The sequence below is a fragment of the Malurus melanocephalus genome, unplaced genomic scaffold (assembly GCF_030028575.1).
Source record: "Malurus melanocephalus ecotype Western Australia unplaced genomic scaffold, MMel_1.1 scaffold_883, whole genome shotgun sequence".
Classification (NCBI taxonomy): Eukaryota; Metazoa; Chordata; class Aves; order Passeriformes; family Maluridae; genus Malurus; species Malurus melanocephalus.
The window spans coordinates 16,139-43,044 of record NW_026624115.1 but is presented as its reverse complement, the minus strand read 5'-3'; the positions used below and the strand labels follow the sequence as shown (position 1 = coordinate 43,044).

Sequence of the window (26,906 nt, the reverse complement as noted above, 5' to 3'; positions counted from 1 at the left end):
GGAGACAAGGCTGCTGCACCTGCTGATGCTTTTTGGCTACCAGAGCCAGCCTCAGGGATGAAAAAGTGGCTCAAGCAACTGGRAAATACTTCTTTTTTCTAGAGTGATTTCTATTCCCTCTTTTATAACACATGATGTTTGGACAAAGGTTCAGCAACACCTGAATAATTAAGAAGGTTTTCTTTATCAGAAGACAGAAAGGCAGCAAACACAGATGTACACACTCAGAAGGGATGGGTAGGAATGTTCTCTGACAGGGAACTTTGACCTGTGCAACAGGGAAGACTTCCACAACTCTAATGGGAACAGCCTTGCAAACAGTGATGTTATTCTTCTTTCACATATAAAATATTCCTCTTGGAAAGGTCATTTTAATAWTGCAAAACATTGGGAGAGGGGCTTTTGTCTAATTCAAACACTGTTCAGGATGAATTTCATTCGTGCAAGGACCCTGCTCACAGCTGCTGATGCCCAGCAGTGAGAACACACATCTCTTGTCAGACACAACTTGTTTTTTCTCTCCTCCATCAGCTGGCATGACAGGGTTAGGCTCTGGCTCACATACATTCACAGTTGCAAAATGAAAGGTTATTAAATCAATATTAGCCATTACAAAAAGGCACCTCCCACCTTCAAGAAAGAGTCATGCTAGTGGGCAGCAAAGAACACAATGGCACGTCCCWTCAGCCATCATTTCATTGGGTTTATTCTAGTTTAATAGATGATTTATTGGATCTGTGCAAGACAGTAGCTTCTAGCACAAAGGGGAAGAAAGTAAAATCACAGCAACATATACACACAAAACAAGATACACAAAATAGAGCTAAATTTATGTACAGGTTATTAGCAGCTAGACTTAACTTCATTTAGTACATGGCTTTACTGACTACGGTTTTAGGCACAGAGAAGAATTTATCAGCTATGATGAAGGGCCACGATGAATAATACCTCGTTCCAAGTCCTCCCTGGGCAGAAACTGCTTTACCTAATGAAGATCTAACTCTCACTTCCCCCAGCTGAGGACACAGCCCTGCACAAAAGATGAAAGAACATGATCCGGCTAATTCAGCATAGAGCAACTTCAGATATTAAACATCTAATTTGATTTTTTTTTAAAGTAGGGTGACATTACACAGTTATTGAACTGGACTGAATTTCAATGAAAAAGTGTCAGGGTTTTTCCCCCTCGTTGTTTAGCGTGGACTCTCAGCTGTAAACAACTCAAAGAGGAGCTGGCAAGAAATTATTAGATGGAAATTGCTTCATATGCACTTCACATTCATAATGAAGAATTTGCTTTATCAGGATTTAAAAGCACAAAGGTCATGAAACATTTACATTTACTGAGCAGGTTATGTTAATAAATTATGATGCATCATCCACATATCGGCCTCCACTGCAGCCTGCACTGCAGCACGTGCTTGGGTGTATTTCATGTGCTCCCTTGTCTTTTTGATTTAGGACTACAGACTCAGTGCAGCAGAACAAGCCTGTGCTTTGCTTGCAGCACACAAGCAGCCTTTTTTGTTTCAGCAGCATCTCTCACGTTTGATTAKGCATGCCCAAGTGCTCTGCCAGCCCAGGAATGGCCACATATTTTAATTACTGATTGCTTATGTATAGCAAGCCTGTCACAATGAGGAACATGATCACTTACSCAGTGAAAAGGCTGAAAAGAATAACTACATAACAGAACCAGCCAGACACCGTAACAACACAATTAAAAATTTAAGCAGCAAGCAGATAATTTTAAAAAAACCCACCAAAAAAACCCTTAACTTATGAGGCAGGTTGAGAATGACACAAAAGTTTTCCTTCACGACAGCTTCGTTTACAAGTGCAGCTCAGCAAGTTTGAAATACTTTATCACAAGAACTACAAACTTGTTTATCACAGTTATGTCAGAGCTCCTCGCCAAAGGGTGTGTCGGTTTCTGCTGTAGCCACCCCTCCTCTTCTCCAAGGTTTATTGCTCAGCTGCTTGGGAGAAGGAGTGGGTTGGTCGAGGCTTTAGAAAGTGCAGAGAATAAGTCAGTTTTTCCCTTTAGAAAAAAAATCCAAAACACCGAGAAATCAAACATGGAGGAATAACAACAAAAAAAAGGACAGTTTGGCATTTGATTTTAAAGTGGCTATTTTTGATGTTTTCAGCTAATACAAAAAGGGAAAGTGTTTCAATGTGGAAGGGCAGCTTTACCATATTAAAAAAAAAATCATACTAACAGGAAAATATATTTTGGGACCATCTTTAACAGCTTGTCTATTGAACAAAGGCAAGGTACCACCAACTTGGACCATTCAGGAATGATGTGCTCTTACATGCAGCTCTCCTGAAACTCCACTTAGCCTGCARGAATTTTGGCTGTAACTTTTGTTATGCATTGGCAGAGCAGAATCAAATAAGGCTTCGAACAGAGGATTAGTAGGGCTGTGAAACTACAGGAAGACCAAATGACAGTTTCAGAAATAACAGAATTTATAATTTGTCTAGTACAGCTACTGTTCAAAAAGTAACAGTTCCTTCCCAGGAACCCCAGCGCGAAAGACAAGACTTTGACATACGGGTCTTGCTATTGGTACAAAGTTAACTTGTTCCTATGGCTTCTCTGCTGTGAGATCACTGGGACAGAGCAGTTGGGGTCACAGATTGTCAGGASACTCTTTGGCTGTCAGAAATCCGGTGCATGGTGCATATCCTTGAGGCTTTCCTGGTGCCTTTCCCTGGACACGGGGGGGGTGCTCAGGTGTGACCAAGAAGCAGGTGGCTGGGAGGAGAGGGGACACACACTTCAGGAGCAGCAGSAGAGTGAGGCAGTCACCTGTTCAAAGCTTGGGCTGCTCTGTCCAGGAGAAGGCCAAAGCAGAAGCCACCCTTGTGCACAGTTGTGAGTCAAGAACAGAGTGAGGGAGCAGAAGACTCCACCACTGGCAGGGAATGAAGCCAAGCCAGAGAACACAGACAACAAAAACTTACAGAAGGGCGTCACACTGTCAGAAATTTCAGCTGTGACATTATCTTGAGCTCCCACGGACAGACAGACAGACACATGGGCAGGACAGATGGAGCTCTTGSTTTTGGCTTCAGAAAGAGCAAAAGGAAGATTTGCCATTCATTTTGCTATGTACAACAATACTGCACTGTACACTTCATTAACGAGATGCTGCCTGCTACAGTCCAGCATTAATTAAATAARATTCCTTAGTCACAGAGAGCAACAGATGAGTATCTCTGTAGGAAGGAGAGCCAAAACTCTCTGCTGTACATGACCCTACGTGGTGCCAGTCCTCGTGGGATAAACACAAGTGGCCATTCCACAGTGTCTAATACACCTCCCTGGCTTGCCTAAAGCAGAGAACTTTCCCGTTTTTCTTCCAATGTACTTGATCCCAATCCTGCTGGGACTGTTCTAGCACACAACCATGCTATGACTTTCCCCCACTGACACAACACTCCCATCCCAGTTATGCAGTCTCTTTCAGTAGTCCCAGTTTCCGGAGTGCCTCTCTCCTGGCTTCTTCAGTTGAGCCACGGCCGGAAAACTTCACTGTTATCCCTTGGGATCGAAATCCTGAAGGTCTGGGCAGYGAACCTGACCTCCTCCTCATGTCCAAGCTTACACCAGGTTGTTTATAATCATTACAACTTTTTTCTGCGTTCTGCTGTGCGCTGCTGACTCTGTTAGCGGCAAGAGCCACCTCTGGTTTGATTGTTACAGTTTTGCCCATAGGAAGGAAAGGGCTGGGCTCGCTTTTTAAAATCTCATGGATGTTTTGATATCCATTGGTAACAGCGTCTGCCTGCTTGGGCTGCACATCAGGCTGCTGAGTGCTTGGGGCATGGTCCACTTGGTCCTGAGCTGGCTTTCCCTTAACCAGGCCAAGTTTTGTCAGGGCTTCGTARCGTGTTTGCTCAGAGGAGAGATCCCGTAAGGAAGAACTTCTGTTACGTGACAAGAAATCRTTTTTGTGCAGCTTCTCCTCCAGTTCAGCTGCCAGAAGAGCTCCCCCATTGATGTTGGCCAGCACCTGAGCCCGCCGCTCCTGGACGTTAACCGCTGCTTTGGAAATGGTCTCGCTGAATTCCTTGCCACTGACATTTGTTATGTTGATGTTGCTGGGGAACCGGTGCAGTTTGGGGGCGGGGGCAGGAGGGTGCTTGGGTGCTGCGGAATAATCACCGTTGGCTACCGGGGCTTTCTTCCTGTCRGAATTCCCTTCCTTGAGGGCGCCAGGGAAGCGTGCTCGGCTCTCTGCCTGCTGCTCCAAGATCTTCTGGGCCACGATGAGAGGAGTGGGGATGGAACGGAGCAACTTGGGATGCTGCACTGGAGGAGGGGGTGGAGGAGGAAGAGGAAGTGTCTCAGACACCGCTGGTGGTGGTGCAGGGGGGTGTGGGGGAAGGTCAGCAGGTACMGCTGGCTGCGGGCTCTCGGCTCTCTCGGGGGCATCCACCACTAAAAGGCAAAGCAGCAGAGACGTCATGAACTCTTCACACAAAGCAGAAACATTCCTTCCCTGTCCCTACCTTTCCAACTCAACCTCAGCCCACACAGCCAGAAGAAACTGTAACTGAACTGGCAGCAATGGCATCTCATGGGCAATCCTATAGTTCAAATCACCACGTTCACAATGTGTCACTATCACAGCCCTCTGCCTGCCTCTCACTGACAGTCTGCGTGTTGCTTCACTGTAATTCAATGGCTGCTCTTTCATAAGAGTTTTGCAGTACTTATTTTTTAAAACAGCCAGGAGAGGACACATAACATCCCACTGTGTGTACTAGCTGATAGATTCATTCTCCAAACACAGAACACACTCTAYAGGGTGACAAAAACAACATGCAATATGCTATCTTGTCACAAATTGACTGATAGGATCGTGTGCCTTTCAGTCCCACACAAAGTAACACTGAAAACAATCTRCTATCTTAAAACTCTTGCAGAAAATCTTAAGTCTTAGAGAAAAGCAGAGCATGAATAGGTTGGTGAATACTGTCTGCCTTGTTGCAATGACTGTGCATAACAATGACAACTCAGTCTTCAGCTAGAGGACTGAGATAGCAGACCTACAGCTTCATCAGATGCGTGACCCCCATGAGGGAAAAGGAAAAATTAGGAAAAAAAGTTACAGTAACAGCAAGACTTTCAAAAACCCCAAGGCAAATTAAAATCACAGTCCTTCAAGTTCCTGATGTGTAACACATGCATCTTGAGGTAGTAAGGAAGGCACAGAATTTCTTTAGCTGTTTCCGATGAGAACTGGATTAGGTCAGAGCTACATCAAAGGGAAAAGCCACACTTGCAAGAAACACAACTACCTGGTTCTGCATCTCTGCTGGGAGGCCCTTCATGGTCACTGCTCTCAGGTGTTGACTGCACTAAGTCAATGATATCTTCAGTCTCTGAATGACTGGACACGTTTTCTTCTGTTGACCTTGGGGACTGACAGTGGATGCCACTGTCACGTAGGGCCATCTCTTCCAAGTCATCTTCTAAGGCATCTATGGTTTCCTCAAAGAACATGAGAACATCCTGTTCTTCATGAGTTAAGTATTTCAAACTTTCATCATCCTGGGGGGAAAAGGAAAAAAACCAGAAAGATTAACACCTTCCCAAAGAGACATTCAGACACTACAATGCAAGAGGATTAAAAAAAACCAAAACAGCAGCAACTGGCATTATGCCCTTTAAAGATCCTTAGTTTAGAAGACAAGACATTTGAATGGGACACACCAAATTACTAAAAGATCATAAAAGCAACTGGGAAAAAAAAAAAAAAAAAAAATTTGCCCCACACACCTGTGCCTTTGCAATCGCCCCACACACCTGGCTTCTTTAGGGACAAGGCTTGGGGAGCAACAGGGGAGGGGAAGAGCACACTCAGGACAGTCCCAGAAATGGGCTGATTCCMTTTTTTGCTCTAGTCCAAAGGGTAACTTGCCTTCTAGCAGCAAAGCTGGATCTGAGAAGCATCTCTGTCACTACAAACTATGATCCAGTGTTAGTTGTTAGATCACAAAATAGTAAGAAGAGAGAGGGTTTCTAAGTATTTTACCTTTGTGTTACAGAAAGGAAAACCCAAGAATAAATATGAAGATGTGTTCCCTAGCARTATAGTGCCTTAGGCTATTTTCTTCAGCAGGAAACAATCCTGTAGACCACAGAAGTGATAAATAATCACTTGGATTATCCAATCTTCATTTTCTCTGAGTCACTGCTCTTGATTAACTTGATTAACACATTATCACTAGGAACAGCTGAGCAGCAATGTACTAACTCTTTTCCCTCCACTCTGGGAAACACCTTTCCAGAAGCTTCGATATGACACAGAATTATTAAGAAAGGCACTACATTAAGACAATGGATACTGGAAAGACATTTCCCAAGAGAGCTGTGTAAGTTCTGGAAAGTAAGTATATATTTTTAAAAGCAAGTGAGGTTTTCCCTTTTCTGGATTGAATTTCTCCCCTGCCAATTGTKTACAGGAAACTTTGCTGTCAGTAACTCAACAAGAAGCAAGAAGGACACCTCATTGCACGTGCAGACAGGGTAAAAAGGCCACTTGTCATTGGAGGGCTGGGAGGATTTAGGTAAATACATAAAGGTATGCACTACAAATATCCAAGAGGTAGGCAGCCACATTCTTGCTAGGGCAGCACAACTTGCTTCAAACTCAYCGTGCCTGTTCAGATCATCTTACATTAGATTAGACTAAAAAAACCTGTGTGCAGCTCTACCTGTTAACTCCTTGCACAAACAGAGCTTTTATCCCCATCTCAGCATTAAAAATAAGAACAACGTAGCTCTGTAGGAAAGTAATGCCTGTAGATTAAGAAATATAATGTGCTGCATTGTACCCAGTGGCAGTTGGTCTCCAAGCACTCAAGGTTACAGATGAGAAAATAAATGCTTTAGTGCTCTTAGCTGCCTTCTCCTGTGTAGCCAATAGAACATTTGGTGGGTGGGAAAGATATAGAGCGGTGCGGGTATTTCTAACTTAGTCTTACTATCCATAGAGTACTGTCAGAGTAAGTAACTTATTCCAGCTTGCAGCAAAACTGCTACAAAAGCTAAAATTTGGACACCATTTCCATTGCCTGTTTTAAAGATGAACTTCAAAGGCTGACGTATTCCACAGCTCGCACYCACCACGTCAGTTTTCAAAGGCCAAGGAAAGTTTTACAGCTGCACTTGAAAAGCAAGAGACAGACAAGCCTTTTTTGTTTTTTGGTTGTTGGTTTTTTTTTTTTTTTCTTCTTCCCTTAATGGATGTTGCAATCTCCTTCCTTCCCCACCCAAATACTCATAGGGCTGCTATGTCTAGTAGGCGAGAGAATGACAGGAAAAGAGCCCTTGTTAGGTAGCCCTGAGCTGGAGCTGAACAGGAGTCCAAGAACCTTTTGTTGAGGGTGAGCTCATTGCAAGAGCCAGACTCACACAGGCAAAGGGAAAGAAGAGAGGGTTGTGTTTAACAAGTTCATAGTGGCAGCAAATCCAGAGTGTGGTACAGGAATTAGTGTATCACACAGTGCACCTAAGAAAACTGCTCCCACATRAGCTTAACTTGTTTGATCAAGGGCTGAGCAAAGAATAAAGCAAGGAAGCAAAGACTTCCAGAAGCACTTCCTTCCATCCTCTTCTTTGCTGTAAGACTGAGCACTTTTCCATGCCAGGGGAGATTTGCAGGAGAGCTTTGCCCGATTTAACCACCCCTCATGGATCTTGTTGAAATGAGCAGCATTCCTTTAGGTGAAGGATCTGAATTGAGAAACTATCCCWTTGTAAACACATTTGTAATAAATAGCATACCAAGATGTGAAAGGCCAACCTCATCTCTGTCAGCACTTCGATTTGTTTCCTCATGCAGTTTCCCTTCAAGATGATCAATGTCACATTTCATCAGAAAAAAAACCAAAGCCAAAACCAACAGTGTTAGGTCAGGGCACTGTGCTGAGATGCAAGGCATCCAGTCTGGATAGAAACTCCCTCAGGCAAGGCATGTTTCAGTTTGCCAGCCAAGGAAACAATCCCATTTTAGACACACAATCACAACGGAAAAAAAAAAAACCTACTCAGGCTGGTCAAACCAAAGAAGCTCAGAGATGTAAAGCAAGTAGTGACTTGCTTTATTCCCACACGTATTACTTGTATTATAGTAAAACATTCAGAAAGATGGGAGGAATTTTTGTAACCTAACAGGTGCCAGTTTTAACTAAGGTTACCAAGTCTATTTGCAATTAGTTCATTTTCCATATATTCCAAGTACTGGAATAGTTCATATTCTTTCCAGGCTGGTTTTCCAGGCCTCCTTCTTGATGAATCTGGGTTTTTTAATAGTCAAAGAAAAGTCTTTTCAGCTACTTGAGTTATTCACCTCATATTTTCCATCTACTCTCCACTCTTGATACACAAACACACCTCCCAAAACTAAATCTCACATACCCCTAATACAACAGACTTTAAAACTGTCAAAAGACAGCCTGAATTTGAAACCTGAAAATTGTGTCTCAGTTTAAAATTAAATTAAATTAGGATGACTAAAAATACTGCTTGGACAGAAAAAAAATTGGGATGCACAGAGCTGAAATAGCTAAGTATACTCAGCTGGCATTAATATTTTAGATCTCTGCGCAGCCAAATATTTCCTGCTTATGCCAAACAGGAAAGAGTCTGTTGTAACAGTGTTTGGTAAAAAAAAAAGAGGAAAAAAATAAGAGCAAGAAAAGAAGAATAGAATCTGTTTCATAGAAAAGACTCCTTGATTTCTTTCCTACCTGTTCAAGACAATGACTTAATAYCCAAAGGCCCACAATTTTTCATATACATGTGAAGAAATTCTGAACATCACATCCAAATCTAAAATCTTAAGACCAACACACTTTTGACAGAACAGAACAGCACAGCACAGGAAATCCCAAGACATCTGCAGTATTTAAAAAAAAAAAAAAAAAAAACCAAAAAAAACCCTAAAAACTTCTAAGTAACCAAACCTCAATTAGCAAAATACCAGGAGAATTCAACCACCAGAAAATACCACCAGATTCAACTGATTTATCAATCACACTGAAGAATTAATAGGCACAATTCCATGGGAGAGAGGTGACTGGATGCTACTCAAAAGAACCATGAAGGGAGCAAACTATTCTAATATGTAGTAWAAAGGCCAATGTAGCACCACTTGGGCTACAGTCTGTTAATAAMAAGGCAGCTCAACTTAGTAGAAGGGGTGAAAAGGAAAGCCTTGCATGCAGGAACTGTATCAGACCTRGTATAAAAGCTTTAGCACAGAAGAAGAAGTCAAGTACCTCAGACCAGATTTACAGAAAAGGGAAACAGAATGGCTTGTACTGCTGTGTTACTGAAGCAAGTGAATTACAGCTAAGAAAATGAACTATTATACAGGGTCAGACCAAAAAGCCCATTTAGCTCAGCAGCCTTCACCAACTATGAACACACAGGACAAGGGACAGAGGTGGGGGTTGTTGCTGTATAAAGGATGGATATATATTTKTCTCCCCTAAATCCTTCCAGTTTCCAGCAATACACAGCTTAAGGACTYCCCAGATGCATCTGCATCTGTGTATTTAATAGCCCTTAATGAGCTTTTCTAGCATGAATCCGTGGTATTGTTTGAGCCATGGAAATCATTGGCATTCACAGCATTCTGTGGCAGGGAGTTCCAGAGMGTAATTGTGTGCTGTGTCAAAAAGTGCTTCCTCTACAACCCACTATCTGATGGTTTTGATAATACCATTTCATTTGGTGAAAAAGACTATAATACTGAACATTGTTTTCTTCAGTTTATGAGCATAATTGTACCCATGTGCTTCGTAATAGGTAGCAAAGCATATAATCAATAGGTCCTAAGTGAGGAAACAAATTATCTATAAGTACTTAAAGATAAACTAGATGAGCTAAAGTCACAAACTGACTAAATTACTCCTAACCTGCTTTTAAAGAAAGCAAGCTGAATATCTACATAAACTCTGAAGACATCTCTTTGATAAACAAAGTTAGGCTGATTAGTTTATAGAAATTAAGGAAAAAAGAAATTGTGCTARAACAACATTGAGAAAAATTGGGAGACATTTCAGGCAAAAAGCCACTAAATAATTTCCACCAAAAAATCAAATAATTTTACACCAAGCTCATTTCTCATGAGATGGTTATGGACTTGTCCAATAAGTGCATGCAAAGTGTCGTATAACTTGATTTGAAGCCTTTATGCCATGGCCTCCAAAATGCACTCACAGATGAACAAAAAAAATAATGCTGAGATGAAGTTCCTATGAGGTACCATGTAATCTGTGAGTCTGTCAGTTTAAGTGCCATAAAAAGGGAAAAAAATCAGTTGTTTAGGGATTCAGATCTCATTCTAAAGACACATTAACCAGGGTGATGACATGACAGCACATCCTCATTTGGAACACAGAGTTCAGATTGAGTTGCTGGACTTTGGAAAGGATGCAGCCAAGCTGGACAGGRTCCAGAACAAAGCACAGAATGCTGTGAGTTTAGCTGCACAGGAAGGTCCAAATAATGGAGCACATCATATTTAAAACGGGGGAAAATGAATGGGTGGTGGGCAGATGCAGCTCTGTGTGTATTTTAATATATAAAAAGTTGGCCACACATATAATCAGACATCTTCTCTACATGCACTGAAGGTGAGAGTAGGAGAAGTTTTTCCCTTTTTATGGCTTTCACATTACAGAAAWACTAATGCAAGCATTCTGTGGAAAGTACTGAAGTATACAAAGAAAACACTCTGGAAGCTCAGGAATGCCTACCAGTTTAGAGAGCAGACTTGCACCCTGCTGGAATGATCTCTGTCTAGCAGATCCTGCTTTGAAGCAGAATGATGCAGTTTGTGCAGAGCCCAAAGTGCCTTCAGGATCTGTATTCTCACCAGGACATTTTAGAGCAAGATCATTCCTTGCTAGGAGTCAGGGTCTTATTTTTACAAGGCATACTGCTTCCAGGTCATACTAAAATCAGTTTAAAGTGGATGAAGCACAGCATAGCTCTCTCCACACCCTTTCAGGAACGGCTTCCACCTTCCCCAAGGCAGCTGTATCCATACAAAGCAAACAGTCAAAAATTCTTCTGATTTTTTGTGTATTGCTATTTGGCAGAGCCCTTGCACACAGTGAAAGGTCTTGTRTACAGTACAGTAAAGCCTGTAGAGTATCAGTGTCAAGGGGAAAAACCACACTGATTTTACAAAAGGCATCTTTCTCATGACTTTCCCTTGAATGTACCTGAAGTGCAGCTCAGTATCGTAAGACACACTCGAATTGTGAAGAAAAGTGTTGGCAGTGGGCTAACAAACACATAATCTGTCCTTTTCCAGGACCCCTAAATCCACACTGGATTCCCAGCATATTCTCTTCAGATTCCTCTTCAGAGGGGTTGGGGTAAAGGAATACTAACATGGTGCACTTAGAATGCCAGGTCTGTTGCATCTGAATTATCTGTATTGACCCGAAAAAGGAAAAGGATTATAACAATGCATTTTTAGGCTACGAGAGACACCATAACTACAAAACAACCATGTCATCCCTGAGTTAAATGTCTGTGTGAAACAAAACACTGAACCAGCTCAGACTATTCACAGGATGCTTGCTCTTCATGTCTTTGTAACCAATGCTCAAAATGTCATCTGTACTGTACAAGGGACCCAGGAGTGACAAATCATCTTCAGTGACTGGCTATCAAGTCTTGTTAGAGCCAGAGAGGAAGCTTGTTTGAAGAAATAACAATCAGAATAAGAAAAATACCTTTTAGAGTCATGGCCTCTCCCAATTTAAGCCATTTGATTAGTGATCAAATGCAATAGTCACTTGAACAAATTCTAGAGGTCACCACTGCCCCAAAAAGAATGGTGGTTAACTGTGGCATTAACCAAGGATCTGTCTGATCCAAAGGGAAAAAATAAAATAAAAACACAGTGTGATCCACCAAAAATAAGAAGAACTCACTATCCCTCAAAGCCATCACTCAGTAAGACATGTTCCAATATAGAAGGTAAAGTTCTGAAGTTGCAGCAACAGATCCAAGGCACTGACAGAGCTTATTTTTAGTGCAGTTCCAATTAGCASAGCTCACTTCAGGTACAACCAGCACCTCTGCCATGGTTTCCACAGGTAACATTATTGTCCTAGCACATTATTCACACTGAGAAACTAAAGCAGTTACTCATGGCTGAGAATAGATACCCAGGCCAATTACCAGAGGGAAGCACTGAAAGAGAAGGATTGGCTTTAAGAAGCCAATAGCTGTGCCTATTCAGTCAATGGAACAAGACAAATTGCTTAAAAAAACCCCCAAGACCTAGTTTTATCTTCAAATTAAGTATCCTTAAATTACTGCAACTCTATTTCATGGCAAGTTAATTGTTATACCACATGTCTGGGAGTGTCATTCCAAACTGGGTTTTGGAAGCTAGAATTGCCAAGAACAGAGTGTTTTTCTTTGCCCTCACTCTTGGATGAGTGCAACTGATTCCATGCATCAAGAAAATACACTTCTTTCAAGCAGATGTAWGGATACCCTCTTTGTTAAAAAGAAACCAAAATACACATGCAAATTGATGTCCATGCTTTTATGATTACAAATATTGGTGTGAGATGAAGATAGCAAGGCATACATTCCTCCCATCTGAACTCAACCTGCTGTAATAGATTTAGCAGAATAAATCCAGACCCAAACATCTTTCATTTCTCTGGAAATTCTCCTAAAATCAAGGCAGCACCTTGCTTTCCATTTAAAAAAAAAAAATTGGCTTGGAGGCCTGTAGTTGTCAAAGATTAACTGAAAGCATCATTGTGTAGGTAAAAGAAGCTGAGGAATCTGGCAAAATTAAACTGAAGAGACAACAGCTGACTGGAAAAATCCCACATACAGAATTTTAAGACCTTTTTAGCATGTGGCAATTGATATCCATCTCCTGGTCATTCCTAAACTGACAACCAGTTCCCCAGCAAGTGATGCCAGCACACACAGGATGCAGGGCCAGCCAGGAGTCAGCCAAACCAGCTCTGAGCAGTCAGCGAAGGCTAAAGCAAGTCCAAGTGTTTGTCCCCATTATCACATCCCTGGGTTTGTTTGAATTCCACAGATGCAATACAAAGGTTATATTTAGTGACTAATGCAGTTTGACACTGAGAAGCTTAAGAGCCTGGTTTTTTACAATCGAGTAGGAAGAAACTTGCAGCAGCACAGGCCTGTCATAAGAAGCACTGTTACACTTTATTCTTTTGTAAGGTCATTACAAAACTCCCCCAAAAATCAAAGCCAACCTGATCTTCCTTGCCATGTCTCTAGGTGACACCCAGGGAAGTGATAAATGAAGAGGCAGTTAAGTCTTTAGTTGCTTCCGTTTCAGGGCTATGAAGGTCCAGTGGGCCTGAAAATACATCCCTTCCTTTCTCAGACTTAGCATAATAAGAAATTCTTTGCCTACATGAAGTTGCCTATTCCTTTTTCCTCAATCAGCCATCAAAGCTTCTGCATCTTGTGAACTTTTATTATAAAACTACTGAAGCAAGAAGATAATGTATCTAGGAGCATGTTCCAGCAATTAGGCAGAAAAGGCACAATTTCCTTCATGTTCAGTTTAACCCCTTCTCAAATTTGGAAATTGAAATTATGCCTGTATTGAGAAGAGTTTTCCCTGCCCAGCCTGTTACTCCACACAAAAGGCAAGTTGTCAGCTTTATTGGACATGCCACCTACTACACTGCTGGAAGAACAACCATGGAAGGGGATCTGTGACACCACAATTAAACTCGTGGGTACACACTTCACTCTCTTCATGAACAAACTCAAACAAGAACAAACTAAAGGCTCTGTAAACTTGTGCTAATTCACAGGTCTGATGGGAATTGCCAAATCGTGCAGCCAACTTTGACTCTATCTATAAATTACTGCATTACAGCATAGGAAGGGATTCCAATTCTAGCTGATGCATCATCATACGGGTTATCACATGGCAGGATCAAGTTGGACCAAGGAAATCTTCATCATTTTCTGACACAGCAGACCCAGGATGAGACTGTACAAAGGCTGATTTATACATAGCTTTGTTATTCARTGCTGATTATTTCAAATGTCTAGTCTTGTGCCTGCTTCTGCAGTGAAGAATAAAACCCAAGGAAACATGATTGACTACTGCTGTCATAACCTGGGAAACTGGTAGAGTAATGAGCAAAATTAACTTGCARTTCTGTGTAAAATAAAGTTGTAATTCTCTAGCAAAGTGATAMTTCCTCGGTAATTCTCTAAAATTCAACCAGTTTTCATAAAATAAACAACATACAGTAACATCCTAAGCCCAAATGGTGTGTTTAACCTTTCCCACCCCAATCCTTCACAACATTTTTTTGAACAGATCAGAAACAGTTAAGGAACTAAATTTTGTAATACTTGTTTTGTGTTTTAACTAACAACACAAGCTGAAGGATACAGCATCATATTAACAGTAAGTATTTTCAGTAGAAACAAAGAAAAAAAAAAAAAAAGAACAGCTTTAGATTTGCCTCCAGGTGACAGAAAGCTCACAAAGCAGTTCAAAACCTTGAGTGTATCTGAGGTGTACAGAAAAGACAGGTTTTGCCATTTACACTTTCACAAAAAACAACCACATTAAAAGTAGACTATCAGGGTGGGCAGAAGGAAAGAGACAGAAAGCCTAATTCCATGTTTAAGGCAAGACACATTTAGATTTTCACTTAGGGCAAGCATGTTTACCAGAGTGCTCTTTCCTCAATAAAAYTGAACGCTTTTCAAATGGTTGTGGTGATAAAAGAAATATGGAAGGAGCTATACCTCTTTCTAGGCTTAGCCTGTCACAGTACAAAGCCAAGGCATACTGCTGAGTTCATTGCCTGATTCACCCTGCTAATTGGGAAAAATGCAGCAGTGCATCCTACTCCCTCAGTTACTCACTCACGATTTAAATGGCCACACACTCATACTCACAAATGTGGGGATGGCTTTGTTTATGGTGATGTATTTGTTACTCATCTAATTAAGGTGGAATAAGCTGAGACCTTTATCCAKGAGTGTCAACAAAGAGATTAAGCAAAAAAAGCAACCACTAGTCTTAAATTCCTTATGAGCTATTTAAAAAAGCAAGGGCAGAGCAGCCCTTACTGACATTCCTGATTCTCTGGGAGGAAGGGCTGGAGAGAAGCACTTTCCAAGTTCTCAGAGACAATCAGACCAGAATAACAAGCTGTTGTACCAAAGCAGAGAAGCTATTTTTGGCCTTGGAGTTTAACAAATGAGACAACACCAGCAACCACTTAGGATTAAAAATGGCAAAAATCAATCTTAATAAAACAAAAATCGCATGATGTGGACAGAGCTATTAAAGTAATCTGTATCACTAAGCACAAGGCTCATTAAACACTTACCAAGGCAAGATTTCTGCACCTAGCTTGGCTGCCACGAKTCTCCACACTGCCAGCCCTCTCCATGCTCCCATGCATGTGCTCTGGAGAGATTTCAGATGCCATTTCAGGAGAATCTGGCAGGAGATTCCTAGGCATCACACTTTCTTGACTTGCTGATCCCGATGCAACACAGAATGCCATCAGCGTGTTACGTGGGGCTGCTCGCTTTATTCATGTCTGGAAAACAGAGAACAATGAGGTATGGTTAAATCTGCTTGTTAAAACAYTTGAAAAGGAATGGAAAATAAATGGCAAAAAAAGATCCCACACAAGTTAATAAAGGGCATATCTTTATGTCCTGGAACACATCTATTGCTTTACAGATGTGTTCTAAAAAACTGGTTTTATTCAAAAAGRTGACTAAAAATCCAACATAGAAAGGTTCTGTACCCCATCTCTCATGMTTCCAAACCAGATGTCTACAGACAGTTAGAAGCAAGGACCCTTGATTCYGTTTGTGTTTTCCATTATGACAAGTCACTAACAGTAATAAAATCCCACTCACTAGCTGAAATACCAACTGGCCCAGCTCAAGTACCTTTATTTKGTTTTAAACAAGAATTCTGTTTATGGGATCACAGAGGGAAACAGAACCCTGTGCATTTCCTAACACTGCTGCAGTTAACTCATGTAACTGATGCAGCTGTATGCCACCTGCTTCTGGTGAAAGATCCATGAGCAGCACTTGGTGCCATTTTTGCACCAGCGCATTACAAATTGCATTTGAAAGCTTCAAGTMCTTTTATTTCACTCAGCCATGAAGAAACAGTACTTGTACATTTGGAAGACACTTACTGAAACAGACATATGCACCAGCACTCACTGGAGAAAAAGCCACGAGTTTTTTAAGCTTTCCCAATGCCCAGTTCTGTAAAATCTCTCTGAATTGTTGTCATCTYCCAAAACACTCTGGCAGAACTTTTTCTTTATTCTCAAGGACACAAACACAAAAGTCATCTTAGTGCATTAACAGCATGAAGAGAGGGTAGGCAAAAAGGAGAACCTAGTTAATTTCTCGCTCCAATACATTAAACCACCCTTTGCAATGAGAAATTGCCTTGTTTGCTAATAATCCATCTTTTCACGCACCCTGCCCGTGACCCGTGAACAGCAGTGACACATTCCTCAAAACAGCTGGTTTGAGGCACCACCTTATACGCAGCCAGCTGGGAACTGGACACCATTCCCCTGACTCTGCACAAATTAATGAGATGGCCCTGCTTCCCAAGTGCTTCTCCCTTTATTATGGTTCAAGAGGCGACACGAGAAGCAAAGTCAAGGCTGCATTTCCAATTCAATCGGATTACTTCTCCTTGCTCCCCACGGCTGTGGGCTGAGGGCTGAGAAACCAGAGCCTTCTGGTAAGCTGATTAGTGTTTCATAGCAGTGAGATAACATCTGCCAATACTGAGCAACAATTCCATCCCGCTSATCTCTCCTCCCAGGAGAGGGCTATGACATTACCAGAGGTGCGTCGCCTGTGCCGCAGCACCAACGTGTCCTGTGGGAAAGCTCCCACACAATGTAGCTAGGCTGCAGTCCAGCAAGTGTTGGAAGCACATCCACAATCCAGAGCACTGGGCTGCCACAACAAAAACATCTCATAGCTCTTCTTATGAACATTAGGTCTAACGATCAAGATTTAGCCTTGCTTTAACACAAAAAAATTTCTTCCTTTTTTCTATTAATAGCTTTAGCTGTAAGTGATATAATGCATCCTCAGGATAATGGGCTTTAAGTGATGCCACAGAGATAGAAACATACTCATGGTCCTGGTTTTCAGACTCATAGGACAGACAGACACAGGARCACTGAGGCAGCTGCTGTACTTCTGAGTGCTGCAGAAAGCTAAACAGGAAAAGAACAGCCCAAGCATGGACCATATCCTGCAAAAGCAGCTCCATCTACAACAAACCCTTTGGTGCTGAAAAGCCACACACAAACACACCCACACAAGAARATAGATGCAATTTTTAGAAGCCAACATTATCAGTAAAAAATCTCTGAAATCCTACATATGAACAAGCACACAAAAAAACATATATAATTTTTGGAAGGCAAGACTATCAGATAAAATCTTGAAAACTCCCACTGACTTCAGATTTSATCCTATGACTGTCAAGGCAACGTTCAGATGGAAAAAAAAGGACTAGCAAGAGGTGAGTACCCCTACTGACATCCAACAGAAGGTAAATATTATTTCTCAWCAGCACTTTTAGGCTGCAGCATGAAATTTTTATCCAGGTGGTCCCAATATAAACTGAACACACCATGTTTGTTCAGTCCTTCAGTGATGCTATAGACAACGACAAGATTTTTATAATTACATTCAGAACTATGAACATTTTGTGGACTATATTACGGGAGGTCATAGCTGCAGATTACAACAGATATCATAAATAAGACCCAGATTTAAAGACWAACCAAGTGAAGATACTAATCCAAGTTACCAAGAAACCACCCAAGAGGCCCAAATTTTGAGGGAGAAATATTTAAGAGTATTGTTCTGCTTTGTCCAATGGCAATACCTTAATATAACCAAGACTGAGTTTCATGGTGAGCTATCTGCATTCAGGACAGCAGGAACATCCAGATTCAGTAGCAATAAATATTAAAGCCACAAATTCTAAATAACARCAGATAATTCTGCTCCCAGCAAGCTCTCATTACTCATTCTGGAGCTCCAGTTCAGATGTTTCATAAAGCTCCTGAACAATGACTAAAGGCAGTGAACACAACTGGTTCAGAGAGCCACCCACACAAGTGCCAGTATCAAGCATTACAACTTTTGTGTTGGAAGCTGTGGCTTCTTCCTGAGTTTTAGTCATTTCAGAAAAGCTTGGGAGCTGTGCCATAGCCTGTGAGCCTGCAGGAAGGGTGTGAGGTAAGATTTTTTTTTCCCTTCAATCTTCTACACCATCTTTAACACATCAAGGSTACATGTCAGTAAAATCCTAATCCATTAATTTACAGTATTTCTTCTCTCCTTTGCTGTGTTTTCATGCTTTGGGAAACTCCTACACCTTTGTATGGTGTCTAGAGCAGTTACAGCTGAAGCTGYCTGGCACTGCTGCAATACATACAGCAGGTATTACAGACAAATTCCCCTCCTAACCATGGCTAACACTAAAGTCCCTTCACCCTTTTAATGTCATCTCTATTAAGCGACACACTTTATAGATTTAAGACAGAAATAGAYAAGAATCTGATGAATTTCCAGACCCCACTGTCCCTTTCAGTAGGATTGCCAAGGTAACAAGCAGGGTTCAAAAATAAAGTAACCTTGCTCAGAGAGAGCAGGAACAGCAGGACRACAAGCAGCTGTTCGTCCTGACCTTCAGAGATGCATTAAATATGAAAGTTGCTCTCGATGGGATTTGTTGTTCAGTCATTGTAGTGGGKTTTTTTTTAGCTTGGTTTAAGAAATGTGTGCCTGTACCATTAGGGATTAATAATAAAAAAAATATCAGACCATGACACAGGAGTGCARAAGTGTGACAGGAGCAGCACTATTTGGAGAGAGGATCCCAGATATTAAACCTGAAAAGMGTCTTAGGGCAGATGTGATTCTATCAGCTAAAGTGATAATTTCTTGGTTGCACTAGAGATAGCCTTCATGAGATATTTAAAACAAGTCACATATCATGCATGTTTTTCAGATAGAAGGAGGAAATTGAAAGATTTTGAAGTTAGCACTGAATTTCAGCTCCAAAGATTTAATTTTGCTTTGACAGAGGCAAATAATTCAGAGARAATGTATTAAGTTGCCATCAAAGATAAGGTGTGGTCTGTCCTTTCAAAAAGGATATTTTTATAGTTTTGCTGACTAAGGTTACTTCCTCACTGAAGCTCAATGTTAGCATTTACAAGGGACTGTTTCTATAGTAGCAGGAGATTGAAAGAATTTTTTATTAACAATCTTGTTTGAAGACTAGCTTAATAGGCAAAAAGATCAATYCCACAAAAGTGCAAGACATTTAAATGCTAAAAATCAACTGCTACGTAAGCCAGAAGCCAAAAGTCAGCAGACAGCACCAGGCCATTAACTGCACAATACACTTAAGGTGAGTTGACACTTTTTAGAAAATTATCATACATTTTTAAAAGGGTAGAAGATCAGTCTGTCCCTTTCACTATACATACAATTTCTAGAACATTGTTTGCATGCAACATTTCTCAAGATAGATTTCTAAGCCTCAAGTGCACTCTGAGCATCACACACACAATTTGTTCTTAACTGTCTCTTTCTCAGTGATTCCACTGAAACAGAAGAAGTGGCCAGTGAACTTCAAGGTTTGTTTAATCTGTCAGCTGTGTACAGACAGACCAATACACACACTGTCAGTCACCTTGCACTCCATGGTGGTGGTTGAGTTTGGAGAGCTAAGCACCTGGRAAAAAACATCCGGAAGTAGTCTGTGGTCATTGGAAGTGTTACCATGGGATGGGTTTTACAAAAATGATGGTACAGGGACAGACTGGAAACCTGTATCTCTATTAGCCTCTGACAGTTAATAGCAGAGCACGTAAAACAAGGCACAGGAGAGTAGGAATTCATTCAAATTCCTGCGTGCTGTGGTCAGGAGACCACAGAGCTTCCCAAAACAGGCCAGGTATTTGTGTCTAACAACCTCATGAATTTTCCCTTGTATTAAGTGCTCCTCCAACATGCCTTTAAACCAGATGTACAAGACCAGAGCTACACAAAATCAGCTGGCCCAARACATGTCTTCACTGAACCACTACTGTTCCAAACTCCTCAAAACTAACTGATGGTTAGTTATGGTGGACACATTTCCTCTTTCTGAACAAGGCTATCAGCAACTGATTTTTTCTYATCTCCTTCAATATGTGAAATGCTAAGTAAATCCTTGAGCTTTAAGTGCAACCCCTACTGTTGTGATAGACAGTCAGATTTAAGCTTTCTGATAAAACAATAGACTAAGTAATAGTATTGCCTACAAAGGCCAAACCTCACAGGCAAGTTGAAYAATTCTAGGAGCGCACAGAGCAGCTGAAGAGGTTTTGCTGAGCACATAAAACCCCCACTCAATCAGGCACTAAATTTATAAGCTGTTCTTACAGAAAGAATTGAAACAAAACTGAAGTAACAACAGAGAACAACCCATGTTTAGGTAGCAAGGTAAACCAAAACTGGCCAACGTGGTTAAATTCTGACTTGTCTTCTCCAAGTCATAAGTGTAGAAGCTTATGATAACATTTAGTATGATTCACATTCTTTATCTGCTCATAAAAAATCCTGTCTGTTTGAAACAGTCATGGCTATTCAGCATCCAGTAACCCGGAAATGTTCCTGCCCTTGTTTAGAGAGGGACTGTCACCACAATATTACCAGAAAAACAAAAATGCTGACCATTAATAAGAAAAAAAACAACAACAACAACAACAAAAACTACATAGACACAGAATCCATGACAGCAAGGTACACTAAATTAGAGCTAGGCCAACAGGATTTGTATAGACACTTCCTTGGACATCACTGTTGATTTGCAAAATGGGTGACCAGTAGGACAGAAAAATGTTTAGCCAAGTGTGATCTCGGGGGCTCTCATGGCAGCCCATGACAGATACACAACTACATCAAAGTAATTACAGAATGCCAACAACCATGCAAGATTCCCAGAATTCAATGTATGTAACCCTGACATTTTATTCTAAACATTCTGGTTCCTGTGGCACACTTGTGACAATTCAAATTCTGGAAGCTGGAGCCTCAAGAAACACACTGAATCTCATTCATAGAACTTGCAGTAGAATTTGTGAGAACCGCCAACAGTGAAATAACTAATCCTGCGTATATACATTTTTGAAAGAATTAGATGGGCAAGGCACCAATTCAGTAAAACTTAAATCTGACTTCACTAGGACATTTCATCACATGCTTAAATGGTTTGGTGGATTGGATCTCAAATTAAATGTAGCAACCACTTAAAAAGAAAGGAAACAATCACAAACCAACATTTTCATCACCAAAGTAATAATTCAATTATTACAATGAATTCTCCAAATCATGCTTTGGTCAGAAACAATGCCTAAGGTCACACCTTTGACCRTGTTAATCYAAGCCTCAAGATACCAGAAAATRAGGATTCCATACTGTGCTTCACTCATAACTGGTCTTTCTAGATTTTCAAGAAAAACCTTTTTAYTGTTTTGAGACCCTATACTTTAGAGATCTTGTAACCTACAACCAAACCAGCAMAAGAGTGTAAATCATCAGTACCTCATATTCCCCTCTGCAGTGTTTGGGAAATGCTCCTTCTTTTAAGGCAAATAGTGGAATATCAGTGCAGGATTTGATGATGCTAAGCACATTGGCTCACCCTAAAGACAGAATTTATTGGGGTAAAAAAAGGCATCTGTGAAGCATGTACCCACACATCTTTGCCTTTTCGCTTGCAAATAAACTCTGTTCCCAGTTCACTACATCAGCAACAGCATCAGCTGAATCTTTTTGCCCAGAATGAAGGCCAGTAGCAAAGGCCAGTATACAATATMGTGGATTAAACTGCCACATCCCTAAAATGCTCACATTTCCCATATGTTTACACTGACAGAAATCCTTCCTGTCCCAATTAAAGATAAAACTACAGCCAGTGACAAGTAGTTGCTTTTCTTTAGATTAAGGTCATACCTAAGGATAATGATAAGGCTGTCACTGCTACTCTCCAGCTGAGATTTGATGACCAGTAGCTGCTCATGGGACAACTGTGTGATACCCAGAGCTGCCTAGTCCAATCCTATATGGGGCTTTAAACGCATCCAGGTGATGGCTGAGCTCTCCTCTGACTTCAAAGGTCTTAATGCAAATTTCAACAAGGAAAACATYCTATTCTTTTCAAGTTACTCTTTTCAAATCTCCTCTGTTAACAYCAGGGTGGTGCTATCTGTGACAGCCAACACTTTAGAACCATGAAGTGTACATAAACAATTTCAGGCACAGACGCCTCTGTAATTAGTCAACTTCTGTCTTGTTACAGGTGCAGCATTGCTGGGGTTTAGGGTTTCATTATGTAACTACTGCTACAGTCATAGCAATGGTGAGCCAAATCCTGTTTTRCAGAGTATTTAGGATAGTAAGACAATTYTCAGCCCCAGTAGAGCTGTGTCACMTTCTCACAACAGGACTTCAGGCTGCTCTCCTACATTTCTTTTTGTGACTACTGTGCTGGTGTAGGGAAGAAAGCAGAGGACATCTGAAGCACAAAGCAGAGGTTGTTTACTTTAAAAATTAACTAATTTATGGCCATTTCATTCCTATGTAAGTACATAAAGGTCTGGCTGCCCAAGGTAAACAGAGTCGAAAACAGCTCTAGCAAAACAGAGCAGTAGAGTCCTGGCCCTGGACTTTACTTGGTACAGGGATAATCCACATGCACCCAACTGAAAAGAATATATTTAAGCATTTAGTTATACTGGAAATTAAAATTACTTGCTTTTATTTTTTAATTAAAAAAAAAAAAGAGGAGGGAGCACTTGGTAACAGTAGCAGCCTGTCTGGCTGGCTTTGAAAGCCACATTCATATGCCCGTTTATTTTCATGCTCCAGTATTTCAGAAGGTCAGTCAGCCTGAGACTTGTCAACTGCTCAGGAGTTAAGTTGTTCCAGTTACTATATCCAACCAGCAATCCGTCTGCCAACATTCTTGGTTAATATTTCTCTCAGAAGCATGCAGAGAAAAAGCAGCTATGACTAACAGGAGGAGAAGRGTTTTACTACTGACAAAACAGAGAYGCAATAYAGAATCTCCCCGTCCCTTTCTAATGCCAGGCATTACTCGCACTTCTAGTCATAGAACTTGGTTTTACTCATTCATTCTGTATAGTAAAACCCCCAAACAAATCCTTGGTAAGAAAGACACTGCTGGGAAAATCAATTTCTGAGAAATCAGTAGTATCTTCATATCTTGAACACCCAAGTGAGCAACTTTTCCCCCCCTTTTTACTGTTTAAACATCAGCTCCCCCCTTATACAASAGTAATTCATGCAAARAAAGGAGAAAAGMCAAAATCATCATTCTTTAAAGTARTACCTGYACAAGGAAGACCATCTGCAAWGCTGCATTAGTCAATGATCTGTGGCAAAGTCTTAAAATAATACMTTTTTATTAGCATAAGCCAGAAATTGCAAAAGCTTTTAAAGCCAAAACTYACGCTTTAAGGTTTGGGAAGAAGTCTTTCCTTCTATGCCCTTCATAAAAGGGAGGGGAAAAGAAATAACTGTTACATTCCGACACTTGTTATAGTTTAAAAACCTTGCAAAATGTTTAGAAAGATTCGGAGGAGGCTTTCTAATTTCATCTTTCCCTATTTCATCCCCATGCTTGTTATCACAGGAATCATCTCTTGCTACACCCAAGCACAGGACCAAGCACAACACAGCTCCACTTCGAGCAACCTCGTCTCGCTGCGACACTAAAACAAAAACTATTCAGGAAACATGCCCTTGAGATCACGGATTACTGAAAATCCCGAGAGTGTTTTCAAGGCTGTGCTTTCTCTTTACACGAAGTAAACCTCGCCTGAACCACCTAAGATTAAGATCTTAAGAAGCAGCAGCCATCTCATGCTTACGACCTCCAGATGGAAAAGGCACCTGACACGGAAGGGGGAAAAAAGTATTCTGAACTAGAATCTGCAACTATTTACACCAACAGCTTTTCCAACGGAAACCTTAAATTGCAGACAGTCGGAAAGCAAAGAGGAGGCACAAGGCAGCTGCTCCCCATCACCCTTAGTCAGGCAGGAACAACATACATCAAACTTTTACGGGTATGAAACCTTTACTAAAATACATTTTCTTAGATTTGCCCATTAGCAGAAGAAAATTTTAGRTTATGATAGGAAAGAACAAGAAATCCACAGGAGAAAAAAATTCTTAACAGCTCAACAGCGGGAAGCCAAGTCTCAGACACAGCAGGGCAGCGGTTTGCTGAGTTTTTCTGCTACCYGCCCGTGTATTAAAACTAAACCAAAGCCCAAAGCTGCTCTGCGGGGCTGTGCCGGACCCGGTCCCGGTCCCTGTCCCTGTTCCCGGTCCCGCCCGCGCAGCGCACGGAGCACCCTCCGTCCCGCCCGCCGCTGCTCTCGGAACAGGAGGGAAGAATAATTAGAAATCCATTAGTGAGTAATAAGAGCAACGCCGAGCCATTCCCGWCGCGGGCTGACAGGGACGCGCAGCTCAGCGGCTTCTCCCCACAGCGAGACCCAGCCGGGGGCAGGCGGAGCGGCGGGAGCGCGTCCCCTCACGCCAGCGGACCCGAGCCCCGGCGGAGACGAGCCCGGGAGCTGGTGGGGAGAGAAGGTACCCTGAGCCGGGGACCCGCGCAGGGCAAGGGGAGCCCCCCGAGGAGGGAGCGGCACTCACCGGCTTTGGTATCCGCGCCTCTCCCGGCCGAGGACGGAACGAGCCCCAGCGGAGGGCGGGCAGGTGGCCGGAGCGGCGCCGCGGGCTCCGCCGAGCWGCCGCCCCGAACTCATGCGCACTGCGCCGGCCGCCACCCACGGCGGGCGGATAAAGCGGCCGGGCGGTGGCTCTGCTTGGCCCGGCTCCGCCTCGCCCGGGCGGGACCGCCGCCTTTGTCCCGGCGCTCGGGGCAGGGCGTGAGGGAGGGAGTTAGTCAGTCAGTCCTCCTTCCCGAGGGAGAGCTGCGGTGTGGTCTGGGCTAAGGGGCTGCGCTGCCCCAGGAGCGGACCCCGGTGTGTTGGAGCTAGGAAGTTCGTCAGGGGTCTGGAGAATCTCACTTGCGAGGAAAGGCAAGTGAGATTCGTTAGGGRTCTGGAGAATCTCACTTGCGAGGGAGATGAGCCTGATGAGCCTCGGGAGGAGGTGACTGAAAGGGGACCTCCTCAAGGTCTATCAGTATCGGAGGGGAGAGTGTCAAGACGATGGACGAGGCTCTGCTGCGTGGTGCCTCTCAATAGAACAAGAGGCAAAGGGCACAAACTGATRCCCAGCAAGTTCCAGCTGAACATGAGGAAGAGCTTGTGTCCTGTGYAGTGACCGAGCACTGGAACAGGCTGCTCAGAGAGGGTGTGGAGTCCCCCTCACCAGAGATATTCAAGAACCATCTGGATGTGGTCCTGTGCTGTGTGCTCTGGGATGGCCCTGTTTGGCCACTGCGGTCCCTTCCAACCGGACCAATTCTGTGATTCTGTGTCCCCCTGCAGTGTGGGGGACGTGGGTCTCCACGGCCACGCTGTGAGGGCAGAGAGCTGTGAGGGGGCCATGGTGGGCACAGTGGGTAAGGGGACAGGGACATCTTTGTTTGCCTCAGAGAATCCTGAGGTAATGCCTGCCCTGATCATGCCCTGGGAAGGTCACCCCATGCCCCAGTATGTTCAAGGCCAGACTGGATGGGGCTCTGAGCAACCTGGTCTAGTTGAAGGTGGCCTTCCCTGCCCGTCATGGGTGGTTGGAACTGGATAAACTTCAAGGYCCCCTTCCCACTCAAACTGTTCTCTGATTCTATGATTCTGAGGCATAAATTGTGTYGGATCTGGTGTCTGAGGGGCTTGTCCCTCCACTAAATTACTGGGAAATTGTGAGGGTAAAAGAAAAGAAAAAATTRCTGACACGACTGCCTGAGTCTSCTTCCTCAGTGGGGGAAAGGTTTAYATGCCTTGTTAATCTGTGCCACCCATATACTTAGCGGSTCAATAACAAATATTGCCTATTTGTACACCTATTTGTTATAATATGTCATCATACTCACAAGTGATCACATCCTCTCCCTCCTTCATTGTGCAAGGCCATGGCAGTCAGCAAATTAACAGTTTGACTTATATTACACTGTAAAAATTTCAAGCTGCTCTCAGAAATCATTATTTTTCACCCATGCTGTGGTGGCTGAAATATTCCTAAAACAAGAAGTACCTCAAAGTATGGAAGATGGAAATGTTTCAAAAATATATGCCCCCTACCCAAATAAATGATGTAACAGAACAGGGAAGGGGGTGCTGTGCAATGTGGGTCAGTGAGGGATGGRCAAGATAAGACCATTCCCAGTTTGTAACTTTCTCTTGAGCATTCCCCAGACCTACAGGGGCAGTGTCCAGGAGGAAAGTGAATGATTGAGATTCCAAAAAGAAATTCASCTTATGTAATTTTTGGTTATTTTAAAGCTGGTGCCTAATCTAAGATATTTGGTCATTCTACAGCCAAGAGAGGGAGCAGGAATTTTCACCAACTTAAAACAGGCTGGACAAATCACATTGTGAGGAAACATGTCTCTAGTGGTTGTAGTGGTGAAGCCTGACCAGAGTCCAAAATGTATCTCTCCTGACTGGGGGCTGTTTGTAATTTGCTGATGWTAGGCTAAATGAATCCCACCTTTCTCTTTCATTCTTGGCTCTGGCAACAACTTGGTGCAGGATCATATGCCAGTCCTGTGTAACAACTGTTACACAACAGGRGAGGAAAGTGCCTT

The 26,906-nt window shown here is 42.3% G+C and overlaps 1 protein-coding gene and 1 long non-coding RNA gene across 3 annotated transcripts in view; one reads left to right on the top strand and one right to left on the bottom strand.

Annotated features, from left to right (window-relative positions):
* Nucleotides 1-142: 142 nt before the first annotated feature.
* PROSER2 (proline and serine rich 2) lies at nt 143-24,987 on the bottom strand. Its single transcript, XM_057385862.1, has 4 exons — nt 24,845-24,987; nt 15,418-15,633; nt 5,317-5,569; nt 143-4,453 (listed from the first exon to the last, which is right to left on the bottom strand). The coding sequence occupies exons 2-4, from the start codon at nt 15,595-15,597 to the stop codon at nt 3,462-3,464; spliced, it is 1,425 nt and encodes a 474-aa protein (XP_057241845.1). The 5' UTR covers nt 15,598-15,633; nt 24,845-24,987; the 3' UTR covers nt 143-3,461.
* The window catches only part of LOC130585391 (uncharacterized), a 17,777-nt gene continuing 15,487 nt past the window's right edge, over nt 24,617-26,906 (top strand). For both annotated transcript variants that reach the window (XR_008966594.1, XR_008966595.1), the window contains exon 1: nt 24,617-24,781. This is a non-coding gene — a long non-coding RNA (uncharacterized LOC130585391). The remainder of the gene's footprint in view (nt 24,782-26,906) is intronic.